General features: G+C 40.1%; 1 protein-coding gene across 4 annotated transcripts in view; it reads left to right on the plus strand.

Annotated features, from left to right (window-relative positions):
* The window catches only part of STS (steroid sulfatase), a 1,313,520-nt gene that overhangs the window by 1,123,236 nt on the left and 169,383 nt on the right, over positions 1 to 20,901 (plus strand). For all 4 annotated transcript variants that reach the window (XM_044072458.1, XM_044072455.1, XM_044072456.1 and 1 more), the window contains exon 9: positions 6,799 to 6,920. In XM_044072458.1, coding sequence (XP_043928393.1) covers positions 6,799 to 6,920 — 122 coding nt within the window. The remainder of the gene's footprint in view (positions 1 to 6,798; positions 6,921 to 20,901) is intronic.

Here is a 20,901-nt window from a genome sequence, read left to right on the forward strand (position 1 = left end):
TTCCACTTGGGGCAGCTACTCCATTTGCCCTACCCAAGATGTGGCTCTCTTGACGTGTTTGTTCATTAGGGGATATTTTAACTAACTTTTCTGCCATGGCTGTAATGGTGCTGTTTGTGAGTCTACCCAAACATTAATGATTTAGTGTTACACTGCCCTTCCCAGGAGAAGATAGTACAGATCTTGCTTGCCATATTAGTAGATCTTTGAAGACTGGTTATTGTAACAGTAAAGCAATCCATTCTCCATCAACCTGAGTAAGGCATATATGATTTTCCGCTAGCTAGTGATATGCTTTCACAGTTAATAATTTTTTTTAGTGTAACTAAATTTCTTGACAGATAAAAATAGGCTACTACAATCACAGATCCTTATCAGCACCTTAAGTACCTCAAATAACTGAAGAAAACTTGTAGAAATACTCATTTTACTTGGGGAGCCTTTCTTACCTACAACATTAAAAGGAATGCTGAAGTGTGACCACCAAAGATCATTACAAAGACTGAGACACATCTGGTGAAAGTTCTAACTATGAATGAAGCCAGATAACGTTGATAAAACCAAATGTTATAATTTACTGATAAAACTGACTTCTTTTTTGAGATCTACTGTTATGGTAAGGATTATTACCCATGACTGTGCTTTATTTATTACTGCCAAGGTACACTTTATATGCCACATAGCTGAGCTTATAGCCATCCTCATATGGGGAGTCTGAATATATTGGTATATTCCAGCAGTTGATGGTACATAGGTTCATAGGTTCATACTAGGCTATCTGCCCTAGGGCATTTATAAGCCTAGCCAGAATGTGTTTGGCTTTCGCCACCCATTTTAAATTTATTTTGCTATGCCCTTTTTTGAGGTTAGTATACTGTGCCTCTGTCTAACAGTGACACAGAAGTGATACCCGGGGTAAACCTACGATCTCCCATCCACTCATCAAGATTCCTCTTGAAGAGAGTCAATGAGGGACTCTGCCTAACCTGGACTGGGATTTTATTCCAGAGTGAAGGGAGCCTCTGGGTTATGAATCTGTCCCTCCAGCATGTCCTATTTATTTCAGTGCTGAGGTTCAAGTCTCGAGCGTGAGCTCGATGGGATTTGGATTTTCTGAGGTGCAGCATGTCCATTAATTCCGGGTTGGACATGGCTTTATACGCCAGGCACAGATTGCCTCTGAACAGGCGGTATGCCACTGAGTAGAGCTGGAGTTTCTTTAACCGGGCAGCATATGGCATCTGTTTGAGCCCTTTGATCCTCTTGGTGAGGTACTTCTGGGGTCTTTCCAGTTGCTGCAGGTGTCTGGTAAGGTACATCCCAAAAGGGGCATTGTACTCAATTATGGGCCTGATGAGGGATGAGTAAAGAGGCACGATGACCTCCCTGATCTAGATGTGAATCCCTTCATGATTAGGTGGGCTATATAAAATGTTTTTCTAACCACTTTGGCCACGTGGTTGTCAAATGAGAGATTGCTATCAACTTGGGTCCCCAGGTCCCTAATTACTTCTTCTGTACTTAATGGATTACCACCTATGTGGTAATTTGTGGGCACTTTGTTTTTGCCAAAGGGGATGACTATACACTTTTTGGCATTTAGCTTGAGGCCATGGCTCTGGCACCAGTTGTCTGTTTCTATGAGGCCCTGGAGGATGCTTGTGTCGACTGAAGAGTCAATTATGGCGCCCAGTTTGCAGTCATCTGCGAACTTGGTCAGCCACAGTCCTTCAATGTTGGCCTGTACCTTCGAGAAATATATACCAAACAAGAGAGGTCCCAGGACTGAGCCTTGTGGGACACCACTTGTAACTGGTTTGGAGTCTGACATGGCTCCAGCAATTCTAACCATGTGTTCTGTCCTTGAGCCAGTTTGCAATCCATCTAGTGACATAGGGGTTTATATTTAAGCTGGTAAGCTTATCTATAATGCCCGAGTGGGGTATTGTATCGAAGGCTTTTGCGAGGTCCAGGTAGGCTGTGTGGACCACCTTCCCCTCGTCAATGGCCTTGGTGACTGTTTCAAAGAAATCAACCAGGTTTAAGAGGCAGGATCTGCCCTTAACAAAGCCGAACTGGGTCAGATCCAGTGTTTGTAGGTCCCCAATATCTTTATTTATGAGGTCCATGATGATCCTTTCCATAGCTTTGCAGACCAAGCTAGTCAGGCTTATGGGGCGATAGTTTCCAGGATCCGTTGAGGCACCACCTTTATGGAGAGGGACCACTGTTGCTGTATGCCACTCTTTGGGCACCTATCCTGTAGTAAGGCTGAGATTGAACAGTAGTTTTATGTTTGGGTTTAGCTCTTCTTGGAGTTCATGTAGGACGCAGCCCGGGACACCATCCGGTCCCATTGATGCTGTGCTTTTTGCTTTGGAGAGGCGGCTCTTACCTGAGCATCTGAGATGTCAGGGGGGCAGCACTCTGCTGGGATAGATATTTGCCCTTTTGGTGGCGAGGAGAAGTTTGCGCTGAACCTGTCAGCTAGGATGTTGGCAATGTCTGTGGATTCGGTGTATTTTTTGTCATTTTGGACTAATTCTGAGCATATCTGGGAATTACCACCCAGATTCCTAACATAACTAAAGAAAGCCTTGTGATTATCCTTAATGTCCTGTGCAATTTTTCTCTCGAAGCTAGCCTTAGACGATTTTATGTGTGCCCGTAGTTTTTTGCTAATACTGATCAGTGATGCCTTCCCTTTTCGGGATTTTGCTCTATCATTTAGTAGCTTCCTCCTTCTATTGTATAGTTTGTTTATGGCTGGGGTCCACCAGACAGGACGTCTGCCTTTGGAGGATTGGGTCTTGGTTTTATTTGGGATCGCATGATCCCTGCATTCCTGAAGGTGTTCATAGAATGCATTTATAAAGGATTCTGCGGTCTGGACCGTATTTTCCACAGGCCGGGGGCTTTGAAGGATTCCACCTCAGTTTTGAGGAGTGTGAAATTTGCTTTAGAGAAGTTTTTCACTGTGGTTTTCTGGGCAGGGTTGGGGTCGGGATGTGAATATCCAGTGAGATTAGTTTATGGTCTGATCTTACCAGTGAGGGATACACTTCTGGTCTGGAGCATAGAGTCCCCATGTTGGTGATGATCAGGTCCAGTATGTTTTCCCCTCTTGTGGGAGTGGTAACAAGTTGTTCCATAGCATTTGAGTTTATAAATTCTAGGAACCTTTGGGCTAGGGTGTTGGAGCTAGAGTAATGCTCCCAGTCTATGTTTGGGTAGTTGAAGTCGCCCAATATAATGGTGTTTGGAGAGAACTTCATATTTTCCAGTGTTCTCAGGAAGGCCGAGTGGGGTTCCTGGGTTTGGGAGGGTGGTCTTTAGCAGGCTATAAACTGGAAGGCAGTTTTACCCACTGTTAGTTGCACATGGATAGTCTCTGATGCTTCGTGCTTTGCCACCAACCTGGAGGTGTGGGTATCTTTGATGAATATCGATACTCCCCCTCCTTTTGTGGTTCGGTCCAAGTTTTGGGGCTGAAAAGCATGGTATGAGGTATAACCTGGTAGTGCTGGGGTGCTCTCGGGAGCCCTGAACCAGGTTTCTGTTACTGCACAGATATCGATGTTCTCCATGCTAAGGAGAGTTTCGAGTGCGTGCATCTTGAGGTTTAGACTTCTGGTGTTGACTAGCATTACTCTTAGTTTCTTATCCCTTGTGATACCTATGGAGGTGGGTTTGTCTTTTGAGCCTTGCCTAAAAAGGCACTATGGGGTAGCAAGTGCCTTTGCCAATATCCGAAAGCCCAAGGGTGACAGGTGCAAGCCGTCCCTAGCGAAGCATCGTGGCTTGTTGAGCATATCATCCCAAGCTGACAGGCATTGGATCCCCTTTGAATGACACCAGTACTTAAGCCAATTGTTGAAATTGATCATCTTGTCTTCATATTGTGGCATCATTCTTGGTGAGGGTAAGATGCTACTCAAGGTCAGGGTCATACCGGCCTGGGCTACATGCTCAGAGAGCTCCTTTATGTCTCTTTTCATGTAGTCCAGGGAGGTACGTCTCAGGTCATTCACACCAGCATGGACAATGACTGAGTCATATTTGTACTTGCCTTGGAGTGACCTGAGTGCTTGTGTTATGTGGCGGATCCTAGCACCCAACAGGCTGCTCACCGTGACCCTCTCCTTGTTCAGCCTGGTGAGCGGGACGCCAGTGTGCCTGACGATAGAGTCACCTATTACAAGTGTATCAGGTGTGTTGTTTAGTCTTAAGGGCTGTGACTGTTTGGCACACTGGCTTTGTGAGATATGTGTTGCACGTGTTTTGTTTTGGGGTAGCGGCTGCTTGGGTGTCTGCTTTGGAGGTCTCTGCTGCTTCAGCAGATCTTTATTTAGAGCCTCCGAGTATGTTTTTGTGTGATTATGTGTTTGGTTTGCTGTCGTGGTAGGTCTATGTGAGACTGGAATTGTAGTGAGTGTGGTTTCCTTCTCCTCCTGACTGGTTATGCCAGTACTGAGTTGAGAGAGCTTAGCCTCCAGTTTTGCTATATGGTTGCATCTCTCACATGTGTTGGAATTTGTTGGGAGGAGGAGAGGGTTGTCTGTGTACATGAGGCAGTTGTAACATTGCCTGAAGATTCCCAGATTCACCAGCTGGACCAGAGAGGAGATTGACAACTGACCTTTGGACATGCTAGAATAATATTGGGAATTCCTTAATACTTGAAAACCAGGGCCAGTGGGGAGTGAGGGTGTAGTGCTTTTAATTTTTAGTGCTGACTTATATAATTGCTTTAGTGAGCAAGTGCCAGGTAACTTAAGTGCAATGTGTTACAGGTAACTTAAATGCAAAAACGACAAACAGTAACTTTCTTTCAAGTGAAACAAGGAAATAAGTACAGTAAGCAATGCAGATATCACTAGTGATCCACAGAAGCACTGAGAAGCTGCGTATTAGGTGGAATTAGCATTCCAGGGAAATAACAAGCAAACAAACAACAAGCATATAAACAAAGCTAGATTCAGCAGGCCTGGATCTAGTCTATGCTACAGCAAACAAGGTGTACCAATTTCAGTAAGATACAGTTCAAATATTCAGGCACTATAAACCTTTAACCAGAAATTCCCAGCTCAGAAGGGCAGAGTCCAGCCTCTTCTCCCACAAGAGTGCAGACCACAAACCTTCTTAATGTAAAATAACTGGCCTGAAGCCCAAGTGCTTAAACCAAAACTAATACACTTTAAGAATAACAGACACTGGGCTCTCAATCAGCAGTTCCCAACTTAGAAGGATGAAAGCTACCTGTCCTGCCACCACAGTGCATGCCACAAACCTTCCTAATGTAAAACAACTGGTCTGAAGCCCAAGGTGTGCCATGCTGTTCTCAGAGTCACCTTTTGTTGAAATTGCTCACTCAGAACCACACGTAAGTTCATTTGTAGCAGATGTGACATCTATATAGGTACAAAGATGTGACATCTATATAGGTACAAAGAGTGTGTCTGTGGAGACAAGTCTGTGTCAAACTGTAGGTTCATTATAGTCAGGTGCATTCTTGTATCCGTATAATGTGCCATCTATCTTTAATGTTTGCAGAGGTGCCACAGCAGTGGTTTGTTATATCTTGAACAAAGGTGCACTGTGTCCAGAGTATCATCCTTTTTGTCATTCCTAAAGATGTATGCTGGCATTTGTTACTATGGATTTTGAGTAGGAACTGTGCCTTTTGCACGTGCGCTTTATTAAGTTTACCTTTGAATGGCTCTTGACCACTTAATGCTCTGTGCTACTCTTGTCTGTTCACAGTTTGTCCTGATAAGAGACTTGCTTTCCTTCGGCACTATACTAAACATCTTCTTACCCCCCCATTGCTTTATTTCAAAATGAGTTTATATACTTCTGCAGTGCTATTCCACTTTGTCTAATCTAGCTGGACCTGTGCTTCTAAAAATAAGGAACAGGGGCAGAAACTGGAAAAAGTGTAACCCAGTAATTTTGTACATAGCTCAGTACTTTAGTATTAGGTTAATAACCTCCATAAAAATCATGCACTCGTACAAAATAAAAAACATGTAAACACCAATATGAACTCCGGAACTCCAGGCTAAAACAAGATGAAGTTTAATACAAATCTGAGTAAAAAAATCCAAAATAAGTAGCGCTTTCATCCAAACAACAAGGACTTCTTCAGCTGAAAAAGTCCTTGTTGTTTGGACGAAAGCGCTCAACTTGTTTTGGATTTTTGACTTTAATATTAGGTCCTGGATTCATTGGTTTAGATTGTGCCCTTTCCTAAAGCTTATGAATGAGTCATTGCAGTATGACATGCCCTCTTCCTGTATATGCACTTAACTCTTAAAACGACTTCTAAACTTACAGCTACAACACTCACCAAATCCCTTGCTCAGACTGACTTTATCTGCATTTCATTCATGTTTGGACTCTGTTTAAACTAGGTCATTCTGTGCCTTGGTTACTTCACCATGTCTTTGTGGATTTTTATGACTTGCTGAGTATGAACCTTTTCATTAGCTGCAGAAGAAATGTAAAATACTTACAAAATATTTTGTCTGTATGGTAATATGGTGCGGTTTGCTTTTCTTTCAACATAAACCCATTGAATATAATTAAAAACTTCCCAGTGAATGAATATGGCATATAAATACAGTCTTAACAGGTTGATTGAAGACTGAAAACCTAATAAAACGTTAGAGCTAAAAATTGATGTGCAGCTATGCCCCAGTATGAAATGCCTATTACTCTTTTGTTGTTATTTTTTTGTGTATATACCACTAACCTGTTTTATGACTACAGTAATATTTTAAATTTCTATTCCTTCAGGATTATAGATGGCCATGATCTTATGCCCTTGCTTCAAGGAAAAATTCGGACTTCTGAGCATGAATTCCTCTTCCATTACTGTAATGCTTATTTAAATGCTGTGCGCTGGCACCCAAGACATAGTAAGTTAATTTGGTTGTTCTTATTTTAAATATTTCATTATATTTTATTACATTTTGAACGAATGAAATAACATTGATGTGAGCATTGGAAAAATAAATTGCCCTGTGTATCAGACCTGTCATTTAATTGTCTTTTATTTTTATTTATTTTTTGGTAGTTATGTTATATATTAATCAATGCAGGTAGCTTCAGACTCTTATTTTGTGGATGAAATCATTATAAAGTGTTTATCAATAAAGGTATTATTGTGTGCATGCCCTGTGATATGAAAGACTGTAACTGAGCACCTTTTTAAAGGGAGAGTAAACTGTGTTTTAGATACAGCACTGAATTTAAACCTTAGCTGACTTTCTTGCACTTGATTTAACATTGCCTGCTTATTATGTTGAGTTTTGCATAGTCCTTTTAATGAGAACTCAGTCAGCCAGTGCTGCTACAGGCTTTCTGTGTTAATAGCAAAGGAATTTTATGTGATTATATATCTAAATCCATAAGTTATATTGGTCTGTATACTTCCTGTCTAGGTTTCTGTGAGGAAACTGTTTACCGTTAGTTGTGCCCACATGCAGTTCTAATATGGATATAAAGAACAGAAGTACATTATGGAGTGTAGTATACTAACTTAAATTCATGAATGTCTTGGGATATGGAGCGTTTAAAGAAAGATTATGAATTTTACTTTTTGTACAAGCCTGTATAAGGAGATAGGACTTTGCCTCATGTATATCCCAGTATCTGGGATGTACATATTCACAGTCTATTATATAGGAATAATGTCTTCCTACCCTAAGAGGAAGAGCTGCTCAAGTACTGAGCCAGTCCTCATACTCAGTGTGACTCATGTTAGAGCTAATATTGGGGACCCTTGATATTAAACAACTTTAACAATCACAGTTCATCACTTCCCCCCCGAATACCAGTGTCTCATTGATTCTGCATGCCCACACCAGTGTAATGTAATGGCTGCATTGATGTATATGCCTTGAAATCATGCCATTTCTTTGTTGCTACTTGCAAATGTCAGAATTCAATCCTTGCTGTCAGCACTAAAGGCATACATTTGCACATCTAGACAGTTAATGCAGTTTGTGACCTCACAATAAGTTTGAATGGGTTGAAACCCCAAACCTGCCTTTATCAGCTTTGATGGAGGAAGAAAAGAGTGGGCAAGGAATTTTCTTTGCTCCCACTTGGGAAATATTCTGGTGATTTAACACTGCTTTGTCTCTAGATTGCTGTCCAGAAACAGAGGTTGACTAAATGGATCCCAGAGAGTAGTCCTTTAAATCATCTGCTTAGAGACTGGTGGTACGTAGGACTGAATAATTTCCTTTGGATAAATGGATGGAGAACCATAAATTCACTCCTGGGGTACTGTCCTTGTCCCTTATGGACAGAGGCAGTCTGTAGAATGACTCAAGGCTCCAACACTCAAAGACCCACTACCCTAATACTACCCCATCACATATCTGGGGATATAAGATACAATATTCTCTTATAATGGATATTACTGGCTAGGCTTGTAAAGGCTTTTTTGCCATTAGCGTAGTAATCACCTATGAACCTCTCAGGAAGGGCCCTCTAGGCCTAATTGGGATAGAAGGTCCCAATAAAGGGGGGGGGTCACTAGTTCATACCATTTCAGGACTCAGGTTTCAAAGGCTACTCATTAAACAGATGTTTAACATCTGATAGGAGCTTGGATTGCAGATGCAGGACTGGATCCTTTTGGATTCTGGTTTGATGCTTGAGTCTGACCCACACTAGGCCTCTCTCCAGCATTTGCTAACCTTGCCTGACAATTAAGTACCAGTGTCTAGACCATCAGTGCTTAGCACCAGTCATGTACATACTTCACAAAATACCACATGCAAGTTTGCTGGCTTAAGTAGCATGAGGAAACATAGTGCTTCCTGTCTCCCTAGCGTCATTATTGAGTCAGAGAATCCAGACACCACTGTTACTGAGATGGGAAAGGATATTTCTGGTCTAGACTGCCCATCTCTTCCTCCATAAATCCAGACTGAATTTCTGGAGAGGAACTCTGGTAAGCCTTGGGTCATTCCTCCCCCAGACCCATTCATCTGTAATGTTATCAGGACAGTTGAAGTTATCTTGAATCTACCACTCTGGTCCCACAAGAAAACTGATACCCCTTACAAGTCTTCCCTGACCATTTAGTGTAAATTCCTATGTATTCCAGTGCTGAATCATGTGTGATCATTTTGGTCCAGCTTCGGCTGTAGAGAACACAGCATTTTATCACTTTGGCATATGAAAAGGAGCCTGGATATAAATATGTAAGAAAGTGTTTTGTTCTTCTACATAGGAACTCAAGACCCAAAACTATTCTTGTCATTAATCCCAATTTTTGTCCACCTTGTTGAGAAAGGCTGTGGATAAACTCAAGGAAGATTTTGAGTCTGTGATAGAGGACCCTAATGAAATGCAATTTGTGGCTTCAACAATGACAACAGTCTCAGACTACCAAGATGACTGTACACTAAGTAACAGCTTAATTTCAGCTCTCCCAGTGTGAAAACGGAAACTCAGAAAAGAGAGCCAGTGGATTTGTTTTATTCGGTAAGTTTCAGTTACTGGCTAGTAAGTGCACTGCCTGGATGCTAGCAAAGAAGAAATTTAGAGAACCTGAAAGAAAATCAACCACAAAAGGTGAAGAGAAAACACTGGCTGGAAAGAATCCTGCAGCTGTTCAGCAAAAAGCAGTTCAAGCTCCAACTTTGGTGAAAGACATGACTTCCAGTAGTCTAGAAGAAAAAATAAGTCAAATGTGCCCAAAGCTGATTAAAATAAACAGCACATTTAAAGAATATACTAACTCAAATAAAAAAGGCTGGAAAATGGAAGAAACTGAAAATGTCAGCAACTTAAATGAAGAAAATGTTGGCTGAGTATGAGACTGCTCAAGAAGAGATGTTTAAAAAAATAGAGGACAGAGCATGTCTGGAAAACATGAGATTTTTTGTTGTAGTAGAGAAACAGGAAGAAACAGACTGTATTAATTTTATGAAAGCACAAATAAGCAACTGGACTGGTATTCCACAGAAGGAGCTGTTAATTGAAAGGGCACATTGTGTATATGCTCCACACCTAGCCATGAGAAAGCAGCTAAGAACTCTAATAGTAGAGATGTTGTCCTACCAGTAGAAAGAGTTGATGCTGACAAAACTGTGGCAGAAGAACAAAATGCTAAAAGTTGGAGAAGGCAGAGTGCTTGTAGAAAATGGTTAGTCACCGTATACCTGGCAGAAGAGTAAATGTATTCAAGTAATTAGGAAATGTTGAGAAGCAGATGTGAAATTCAAGCTGTTGGTCTTTAGAATATATTTTTCCTGGAGGATCAAAGTAATTTTTTGATGTATAAGATGCTAAGGAAATATAAAAGTTTTGCAACAAATGTGAGCTATTAAACAGAAGGAGACTCTGGTTGTTATTCTTCTAATAATAAATCTCATAGAAAGACTTTGCATTGTAACGTTTTCCAGTGTTATAAAGGAAATTGCTTGAGAGACCGAGAAAAGATGAGGCATTGACTAAAAGAACAAGAAGTATGTTGGAAATGAACAGGAGACTGGAGTTGTGAGAAGAAGATCTACAGAAAGAAAATAAGCAAATTGAAAATTAATGTATAAATGTGGGATTATAAAGTATAGATCACATTTGTGAAATATGGCTGAACAAGAAAGCCATGAAATATTGGACTTTTATGACTATATTAAATTTGTAGGGAACTCCAAAGCATAGTCATTCATTTGGAAGAACATTAAGAAGAGGGGAGGAGGAAGGAAAATGGCAACTGTAAGTGAAACAATTTTTGTTCTTAATGGTATTTTTTTTTATAAAACATGACATATACTGCAGATTCTGTAGTAAATCATTTTCAGTTATTTTTGTGTGCTATAGGGATACTAAACTAAACAGGTGCCATTTCTTCCTCCTCCTTTTTCTTTCTTCTTGTTTACTTTATAGAAATGTAGGCACTGCAGTGTCAAAAGCACCTTTAAGTACAAAAACTGGACTAGGATAGATATTAGTTATATTTCACAGGAACATGTGCATTTAGTTTAAAGTTTTGATATGCATCCAATAGCTATCTCTGGTCATGCAGCAATAATAACTAAAATGAAAATGCAGGGTAATTAAATAAAAATGAGACACTGTCACTTCATCTGTCTGTTAAACAGAGAGGAATTTAGAAATGGGTAGTTGAAATTATTCAGGATTTATATGGGTAGTTGAAATTATTCAGGAATTATTAGGGAAGACAAACATTTTTTTTAGAAATTATAGCTAGGGAGTGGAATAAAATGAAAGTAAAGTTTAAAAATGTGCCAGAAATAAAAGAAAAACAAATATGGTTAAGAAGTAGAAAGAAGGACTGACAAAGGTTAAAATATTGCAAAATAAGGGATTCTCACAGAACAAGAAGAGACATTATTGCAGAGTATTAAAGACAAAATAAGGGACCACCTGTATAATGTGCATGAGTTTAGAAATATTGTTAAGTAAATGTGTTTTGATAATAACTCCAGAGCACAAAATATTTTAGCACAATGGCTCAGCAACATGCCAAGCTATGAGAGTGTATAATAAGGAAACTAACCAGAGATCCTGTAGAAGTACTGGAAATATTTCAAAAAAGTTATGAAAATCTGTATAAAGTGGAGAAATATGAAAATCAAGAAAAAGTACAAATGAAAATATTTATGGAAGAATTAAATATGGTTAGATGTAGAAGAGGCCCAATTATTAACAGTTAGGATAGGAAGAGATGAGATAAAATGGTGATTTAAAACCATGTAGAGGAAAGTCTCCAGAAATAGATGGTATTCCTGTGGAAGCTAGAAGGGAAGAAAGTGATAAAGATCTGGAAGCTTTTGCTTAACAGCAGAAGCACCAACATCCTGGTAGAAAGCTGTGGTGGCTGTAATACCTAAAGATGGTAAAGATCAATCAGATCCAACTACATATAGGCCTACTTCAGTTCTAAACCATGATTATAAAATGTTTAGGTCTATAGCGGATAAACAATGGCAAGGGTGTTATCAAAATTGATAGATATGGATCAATGTGATTTTGTGGAGGGGGAAAACATTTGACAACATTAATCGAACAGTGATGATCAAAAGAAAAAAAATGTAAGAACATACCACTGTTGTTGGTGGGTCTTGATGCAGAGAAAACATTAACCAGAGTAATCTGGGATTTTATGAGCAGAGCAATGGAAGCACTGGCATTCTGTGAGATGTGTCCTAATTAAGATTAATTAGGATGATACATGAGGGATTGGAGGCAAAAATTAAAGTGACAGGGTTCCTCTCTGATAAGTTTTGTTTGAATAGAGGAACCAGGCAGGGGTGTCCTCTTTCCTTTTTGTTATTTGTGTTATATTTAGAACCATTGGAAAAGAAAATTAGGGACTCAGACGTTTGAGGATATAATTGGTATGATAATCAATAAAAGTTGGCTTTATTTACAGATGATATAATTTTGTAACTGATAAAACCAGAAAAGGACATTTCAGTGTTGTGGAACATTCTGAGGCAGTTTCAGGTCTTTTCAGGATACAAAATTAGTGAAGATAAAACAAAGACAATAGTTTTAAACTATGTACTCACACATTATTTGGTTCAGTAATACCCATATTTATGGGGACATGATAAAATAAAGTACTTAGGAGTATGGATTAAAAGGATTATGTTATGGAAGCTAAGGATATGTGGAAAGAGTTTTGTGGATAGGGACAGCAAGTTACAAGCAGTGAAAATGTTTTTAGTTCCTTTAGTTTTATACACAGGTAAGGCATATTTTATCAACCAGAGGAGAAATTGTGGATAGCAATTAATGAAGCGTTGAAGGATTTTATTTGGTAGGGTAAGAGCACAAGTGGGATACGTTGATCCTTCCAATAGAACAAGACGGTTTGGGATTACCTGATTTGAAGGGATATTTCACAGCTAGTTAAGGCTTCTATATGTTGCACAAATAGAAAGCTATAACTCGGTATGGAAAGGGATGATGATGAAAACAGGGGGAAGCTGAAGAAATAAGGAGAGACTGGGATTTTGAATGCAGATCATTAAGGAGAATAACAATAGCCATACAGAATATTATATTCATAAATTAGCAAAAGGTATTCTAAGATCTAAGCCAGCATGGGAATGGAGAAAGGGCATTCTGCCAATAAGAATGGCTGCAATTAAGGGTACAGACAATAGGCAAGAGGAAGCTGGAATTTACTAGAGAAAACTGGCAAAGGAACCAAGGTCTTGGGAGCAAAATTAGAGAGGAAAAGGTAATAGAATGGAAAGATGCCAAGAACACATCTGGACTGCAGTCTACAGACTGCCTTCCATACCAAGGATTGATATCAAACTGTAAGCAAAGAGAAAGGAATAGGAGGAGCCTAAGTGAAAGAACAACACTGGTAAAATTTTTAGCTGAATCTACAACAGAAACTGCTTTTAAAAAGGAATATTAATAGGGCATATTTAATATTGACTGATAACTATAGGAATTTATTTATTTATTATTTTATTTGCAGTTGGTTTACCAGGATAGTCCATTGGGCCAAAAGTACCCGTTTTCAATGGAGTCCTGGGGAGAAAAGCTCCAAAAACAATTAACAAGGTTACAATAAGGTATTTAGTTTCAATTATACAATTCCTATGGACTTGGAAATACAGTAGACTAATGTACAAACATATACAAATATTACAAACTTGTATCGCTGAAAACAATTTACAGTATAGAAACTGAGAGGCTTTTACAACTTAGGGTGGGTTACACTGGAGATATCTTTCATACATTCAGGATGAGTAGCTTAATACAATCAAGAGAAAGGTATATGAGCTGACATAGAACCTTTCAATATAGAAACAGAGAACCTTTTCCATCAGAGGGTATATTTACACTAAGGTACCTTTAAGTATTCAGAAAAAGCTAATACAAGCAAGAGCAAGATCTATGAGTTTAGGAGAGTAAGTAGAAATTCTCATTATGAATAGGGGAGGAGAAGTGAAAATTCTCAGTATGAGGAGATTATGTTGGGTGGGAGCAGGAGTATTCCCACTAGGAAATTAGGTGTGAGTGAAGGGATTTTTTGAATGAGAAGTGATTTGTGATGGTACAAATGGATGGGGGTAAGGAGTTCCAGAGACGAGCAAGACTGTAGGATAAGAGATTTTTTCCAGGGGGATGAATTGGTTTATACAGTTCAATTAAGTTTTGGTTGTTAGATCTTAGAATTCTGTCAGGGAGGTGCATTTTGAAGGTAGAGGAAAGGGATGGGCAGAGGGAGGGATTGAAGATGAGTTTGTGTGCAAGAGTCAGTTGGACGTAGGTGAGGTGATTGCGTAGTTCTAATCATTTTAGTTTGTGGAGAGCTGAACAGTGGTGTGAGGAGGACTTATGGGAGGTAGCAAACTTGACAATTTTGTTATAGCAAGAGGAGAGTTGTGTTTTGAGAGAAGATTGTAGGTTAGTTAGAAGTGGGGCTCCATAGAGGAGGGATGGGATGAGAAATGTGGTAGATAGGGTGAGTTTGGTGGAGGGTGTAAGATAATGATTCTCTCTGTAGAGCATGCCGAGTTTTTTTTATATTTAGTTGAAGATGGGAATTGAATTTAAGCTGACTATCAATTTGGACCCCAAGTAATTTGGCCTCAGATACCAGTTCTAATGGTGTATTGTTGTGACTAGTAATAGTGAAATTACTTGGATTGAAAAAGGTAGCTGTAGAGGGGGTGAATACCATTACTTTGGTTTGGAGGCACTGAGTACAAGGTGATTTGTTTTCATCCATTGTTCGGTGGTTGAGAATGCATCTTGAGTAAGCTTTAGCAGTGTGGGGATGGAGGTAGCAGAGCAAATTATAGTTGAATCATCTGCGTATTGGATAATTTTAGTTGAAGGGATAGAGTTATGGAAATCGTTTATGAATATATTGAAAAGCAGGGGACCCAGTATAGATCCTTGGGGAACACCGGTTGGGGTGTTGATGAAAGGGGAGGTGGCTTTTTTCCATCTCACTGCCTGATATCTATTGGATAAGTAGGTAATGAACCAGTTCAGAGAAGAGGGTGACAAGTTAAGCTTGGAGAGTCTAGTTAGTAATAAATTGTGGGAGATAGTATCAAAGGCTTTAGAGAGGTCTAGTAGGAGGGTAGAGACAATGTGTCCTGTGTCCTGGGCTTTGTTCACAGCTTCCAGGAAGGAGAGTAGGGTGGTCATAGTACTGTGTCTTGGTCTGAAACCATGTTGTGTTGGAGTTAGTAGGTTATTGTCTAAGAGGTATGGTAGGAGTTGTAGGTGAATACACTTTTCTAAAAGTTTAGAGATAGGAGATAGAATAGCGATGGGACGGAAATTAGTAATATTGTTATTGATGCCTCCTTTGTGCAATGGAACAACAAAAGCCTTTTTCCAGATTTGAGGTACCGAGCTTTCTTGAATGGAACAGTTGATTAAAATGCTGATGGGGTAGGCAATGGCTTCAGCAGCTATACTGAGAAAGTAAGAAGGAATGTTATCAGGGGCATTAGAGCATGGTTTTAGTTTCTGCAGTAGTTTTTTTATGGTGGATGTGGGTATAGGTTTTAGTGAGAATGGTGGGGGGAGGGGGAGAATTTGAGAATGTTGATGATGGAGTGGAGATAGAGGGATGAGCAGTGGTGAGGGGTGAAAAGTTGGTAGGGGAGGATTGGGGTGTAATGGGGGTATGGTGGGATTTGAAGATGAAAAGGATGAGGTTAGTTTGGAGATAGAATCAATGAAGAAGGTGTTGAATTGAGTGGCCAAGTCTATGTCAGGAGTGTTAGGGTCTGGGCTTGGGTTATCTGGTTTGTTGGGATTGAGGAGGGTAGACATGCATTTCCAAAATTTTTGAGGGTTTGTTTTGTTGTCGTTTTGGATTATGGAGAAGTAATTTTGTCTATCGGAGATGATAAGTTTTTTTACTTTGTTTCTGAGTGTTTTGTATTCGTTATGGGCTAGGGGAGTCCTATCTTTCTGATATGATGACCATGCCTTATCTCTAAGGTGCATAGTTACTAGTGTGTTTTTGTTAGCCAAGGGGCAGTTTTGTTTTTTATTAGTTTTGTTTTTATGGGGGCTTGTTGCTCTAGGAGGTTTAGAAAAGTTGAGTTAAAGTGGGTGACAGCCTGTTCCAGGGGTAGAGTTTTTAGGGTGTACCAGTTGATTGCTTTTAGAAAGTTGGAAAAGGTAGTGGGGTTAAAGTTTTTTTGGCGGCGAGTAGTAATAAAATTGTGAGTAAGATGTAGGGGTGAAGTTAGTCGGTGTGTGAATGTGGACAAGTGGTCACTAAGGGAATAAGGCAGGGTGCCACTATATGAGAAGTAATGAGGGTGGGAGAATAATATCCGGTCTAGGATACTATCACTGGTGAGGTTTTTTGAGGGCCGAGTTATGGAGTTGATCACTTGAGAAAAGTTGTAAAGATTAATGTTATGTGGATTTGTGGGAAACTGTATTGCAGACCAATTAATATTCATGTCACCCATAAGTATAGTTTCATTGCTAATGTTATTGGAAAGCCAGGAGAGGATATCTTCTAGTGTAGAAATATTGTTGCCTAGGGGGATGTAGAGGGAAGCTATGCATATGTGTTTGTGTTTATTTACTTGAAGTAGATCCAGGAGTAGTTCTGCATTATTGAATTGGGGAGTTGGTTTGTTGTAAGGAGTAACTGCTAAGGAGGATAGGTATAGAAGGGCTACTCCACCTCCTTTTTTGTTTGTTCTATCTTTTCTGATTATAGAGTAGTTGGGTGGAATTATTTCTGAATCTTTTATATGAGGTTTTAACCAAGTTTCAGAGATGGACAAAATGTCTGGTTTGTTATATGTAAGCCAGGCATGCAGATTAGGGATTTTGTTAACTATACTTTGGGCATTTAAGGAGGTGAGTAGTATGGATTTATCTGTTGGCGGGGATGAGGATGGGCCTGGGTTGGGGTGTATGTCTCCTAATAATAGAATAGAAGTCAGATATAACATTAGGTTGGGGAGGTAACTTTGTTTGCTTAGGGACGGGGTTGAGTTTAGCTAGATTTAAGGTAGTTGTTGTAGGGTTCGGATAGTTGTGAGGAGTAATACGTTTATAAGAGAAGAAAAGATGTTGTTTTATGGGGTATAAGCATGGAGAGATTGGGAAGTGTGAATGTAAGATAGGTAGGTTAAGATGGTTAGTAGTATGAAAGGATGGAGTGTGGTTATATTTAGTTGGCAGGGTCAGGTAGTAGATATAGGATATGTTGAGGAACAGTACTAGATGAGTACAGAAGGATATGGCTGTTGAGAGCATAGTGGGATAGGATATTGAGGGAAGGTATGCTGTGGGTGGCTAGTTTACTAGGTATGTGAGTTATACATTTTGGGAGGAGACAGAGAGGGGAGGTATGGAAGAGTATTGGTGAAAAGAGGGGATGAGTAAGAAGTGGGTGTGGAAGGGAGGAGGTTACTAGTTGGTTGGGGCGGGGTGATGGGTGTGGCTAAAGGGTATAAATGTAGAGGTGCTGGGGCGGGTGGGAATTGGGGGCAGGGTAGGGGAGCGGAGTGAGCCCGCAGGGCAAACGGAGCGGGTAGGCCCAAGGGAAGGCTAAGGGTGAACAAGAACCAATCTGTGGAGCATTAGTAGCTGAAGGTAAGTCCAGGGGACAGGGATTAGGTGGGATGGGGTGGGCCTAGAGTTGAGAGAGGGGAGTAGAATAAAGTTTATTATAGATCAAAGCAGATATCCAAATAAATAAGTAATTAAGAGATAGTGAAAATAAAGAAGTCATGAAACAGGAATTATGAGGAGAGGATGCCACCTAGTGGACAAATACTATAGTACACCTGTGGCTCCACCAGGACAGAGCCCTAGAGTGGGAGGATAAGGGGGAGTCTTTTGTAGACCGCTGCAATTGTTCTTGTGGGGAGGGGGAGGATCAGAATAGACCAGAAAAGTGGTGGATAGTAGTAGTATGATGAAAAGGGCTGGCCCTGATTTCACAGATATGCAAGTCTAATGAGGTTAGAAAGGATTGGGAAGAGAGAATGGATGAAAAATTCACAAAGAAACAATGGGAGGATATATGTATGGCTCCCAAATATGGAACAAAGTCTAGAAGATATAGGATTTTTGCTTGGAAGTATTTGCATAGGTATTTTTATACCCCAAGCAGACTCTAAAGAATTTTTCCTCAGATAGATTACAAATGTTGGAGGTGGATTGCGAAGAAAGAGACAATTGAAAACATATTTTGGGGAGTGTAATGGGTTGGCAAACTTTAAAAATTCCCTGTTGACTACTCTGTCAGGTGTATTGAGTGATCAAATTGGTGTAACTTAGGAATTGATTTTTTGAGCTGCAATACAGGATTTGAATTGCCTAGACATAGTAAGGCCTTACTGGGTTTAATTCCGATGACTGCTGAAAAAGCATTTAGTAGAAAATGGAAATGAAAGTCTAAACCAACCATATTAGAAGTAGTGAATATAGTAACAGAGATAAAAGAACTCGAAGTAGGATCTATAGAAAAGGGTAGGAGCAAATTTCATAGAAAAATGGGAATTGTGGGGATAGTACATGCAGAATAATGTTTTAGAGGAGGAAGGGAAGGCAGGAATTGAATGAGCTATGTAATGTTCGATTGACAATGACTGTATAGAAGATTGTATGTGATGTATAATGTTTCCAACTGAAAATATATCAAGATGGTTTGTTTTCATTTCATATAAATGTATGATTGCCTATCTCACAAGTGATAATTTAATAAAGAATGTTTTGTTTAAAAAAATAAATAAGTGACAGCAGACTCGGGCATATGCCTCCACAGGATGGCATGATTGTGGTGGTCCTCCTTGAAAGAGGAATTGAAGAAGATGACCCTGGATACTTATTTAAAGGTGAAGTGCTTTTTGGTCAGCTCTCTCACCTGGATATAGCAAAATACCTGTTCAAGTGGATCCAGGCTCACCCCTCCTCTGCTCTGCACATGTTCAAGCTGAAAGACAGAAAGATACTTCCTTCCCTTTCTAGGAAAGGCCCTCATTTTTATAGAGTGTTGTCCCTACTGATGAAGGCCAAGTCATTCAAGAAGCTGATTGTGCCAGCCATTTTGCCTCCAACTCAATTGTGATAGACTGACACGAGAGGATGGCTCTCCAATTTAATCCTTCCTTGGAAAACCATCACAAAAGATCAGTGAGTTCTCAACATGAAGGAAGTTATCCTAATTCATCTTGTGATAGTCAACCCATCTTCCCCAAGAAGGAGTTTCACTGGAAGACCAGTTTATTTCAGTGAACATCTTGTGAAAGGCCTATATTCTTCTGCTCGGATGGGCTTTAGAGGCTGTCCCAAATTCAGCATTTCTTCAGGGATGCATGATTTCTGTCGCATTCTGGATCTCTTCATCCATCACATGTCAAGCATTCAGTTTCAAATGGTCCCTTTGCACAGAATCATACATTTGCTTTTACAGAGTACCTAGATGTTATTGGTGATCCTATCAGCATTTTGGTTTCACATAGAAGATACCTTCATTTTTTTCTCTGGGTGAGCATCTTTTACAGTGTAAAGTATCACTGGATGGGCTTTACTCATTGCCCAGAATTTTCAGCAAGGTGTTCATCATGGAATCTGAAACCTTAGAAGTGAAGAATCTGCATTGTTTCTATAATTGGACAACTGTCTGCTGGTAGCCTCAACCAGTGAGTCCCTGGAACTAGCCCTGCAGTTAGTACTACCATGGCTGCTGTTCCTAGGAGTGATGGTAAATTTGAAATGGTCCACTTTGGCTCTTGTTCAAGGAAAACCTTTAATGGCACAGAGCTAGGTGTGTTTCATTTTTGGATGTTCTTGCTGTGGGTGAGGGCCCATATCTTTACTGTTCATAGGTTCATAGGTAGGTACTAGGTCCTAGGGCTTATATAACCATAGCCAAAAAGGTACCCTGGCTTTCGCCACCGAAGAAAATTATTTTCCTGCGCCCCTGTCGAGCAGAGCCACAGAGGTGATCCCCTGGGTGAATTTCCTGTTTCCTATCCAGTCATCAAGATTTTTCTTGAAGAGTGCTAATGAGGAGCTTTGTTTGATATAGATAGGTAGCTTGTTCCAGAGTATGGGAATTCTCTGGGACAGGAATCTATCCCTCCAGCATGTTCTGTTTATTGTAGTGACAAGGTTTAGGTCCCTAGAGCGTGTAGCTCAGAGGGATTGGGATTTCTTTAAGTGGAGCATGTCCAACAGCTCTGGGTTTGACATAGCTTTGTATGTTAGGCAGTGATCGCCTCTGAGTAGGCGATATGCGACAGAGTAAAGCTGGAGTTTTTTTAGATGGTCTGCGTAGGGCATCTGTTTGAGGCCAGTAATCCTCTTTGTGAGGTATTTCTGTGGCCTTTCCAGTTGTTGTAGATGTCTTGTGAGGTACATACCAAAAGGGGCGTTGTACTCTATAATGGGTCTAATGAGCGATGAGTAGAGGGGAACAATGACCTCTTTTTTTCCTGAAGGAGAAACCTTTTGTGATGAGGTGTGCCATGTAGAAGGATTTCCTGATTTCTGTGGCAATGTGATTATCAAGGGAGAGACTACTGTCCACCTGTGTCCCAAGGTCTCCTCACATTTTCAGTATTAAGTAGACTACCACCTATGTGGTAGCTCATGGGTACAGAGTTTTTAACAAAGGGGATGACAATGCACTTTTTGGCATTGAGCTTGAGGCCATGGCTTTGACACCAGGCATCTGTTTCAGTGAGACCCTTTTGTAGGATGTCCACATCGTTAGGAGTTTCAGTTATGGCTCCTAGTTTGCAGTCATCTGCGAACTTTGTTAGCCAAAGACCTTCTGTGTTAGCCTGTACTTCAGAAAGGTAGATACCAAACAGGAGATGACCCAGGACTGAACCCTGTGGTACTCCACTTGTCACTGGTCTGAATTTGGATTTGGAATCT

Source organism: Protopterus annectens, chromosome 5.part0 (assembly GCF_019279795.1).
Source record: "Protopterus annectens isolate FY-2018-M chromosome 5.part0, PAN1.0, whole genome shotgun sequence".
In the NCBI taxonomy this organism is placed as follows: Eukaryota; Metazoa; Chordata; order Ceratodontiformes; family Protopteridae; genus Protopterus; species Protopterus annectens.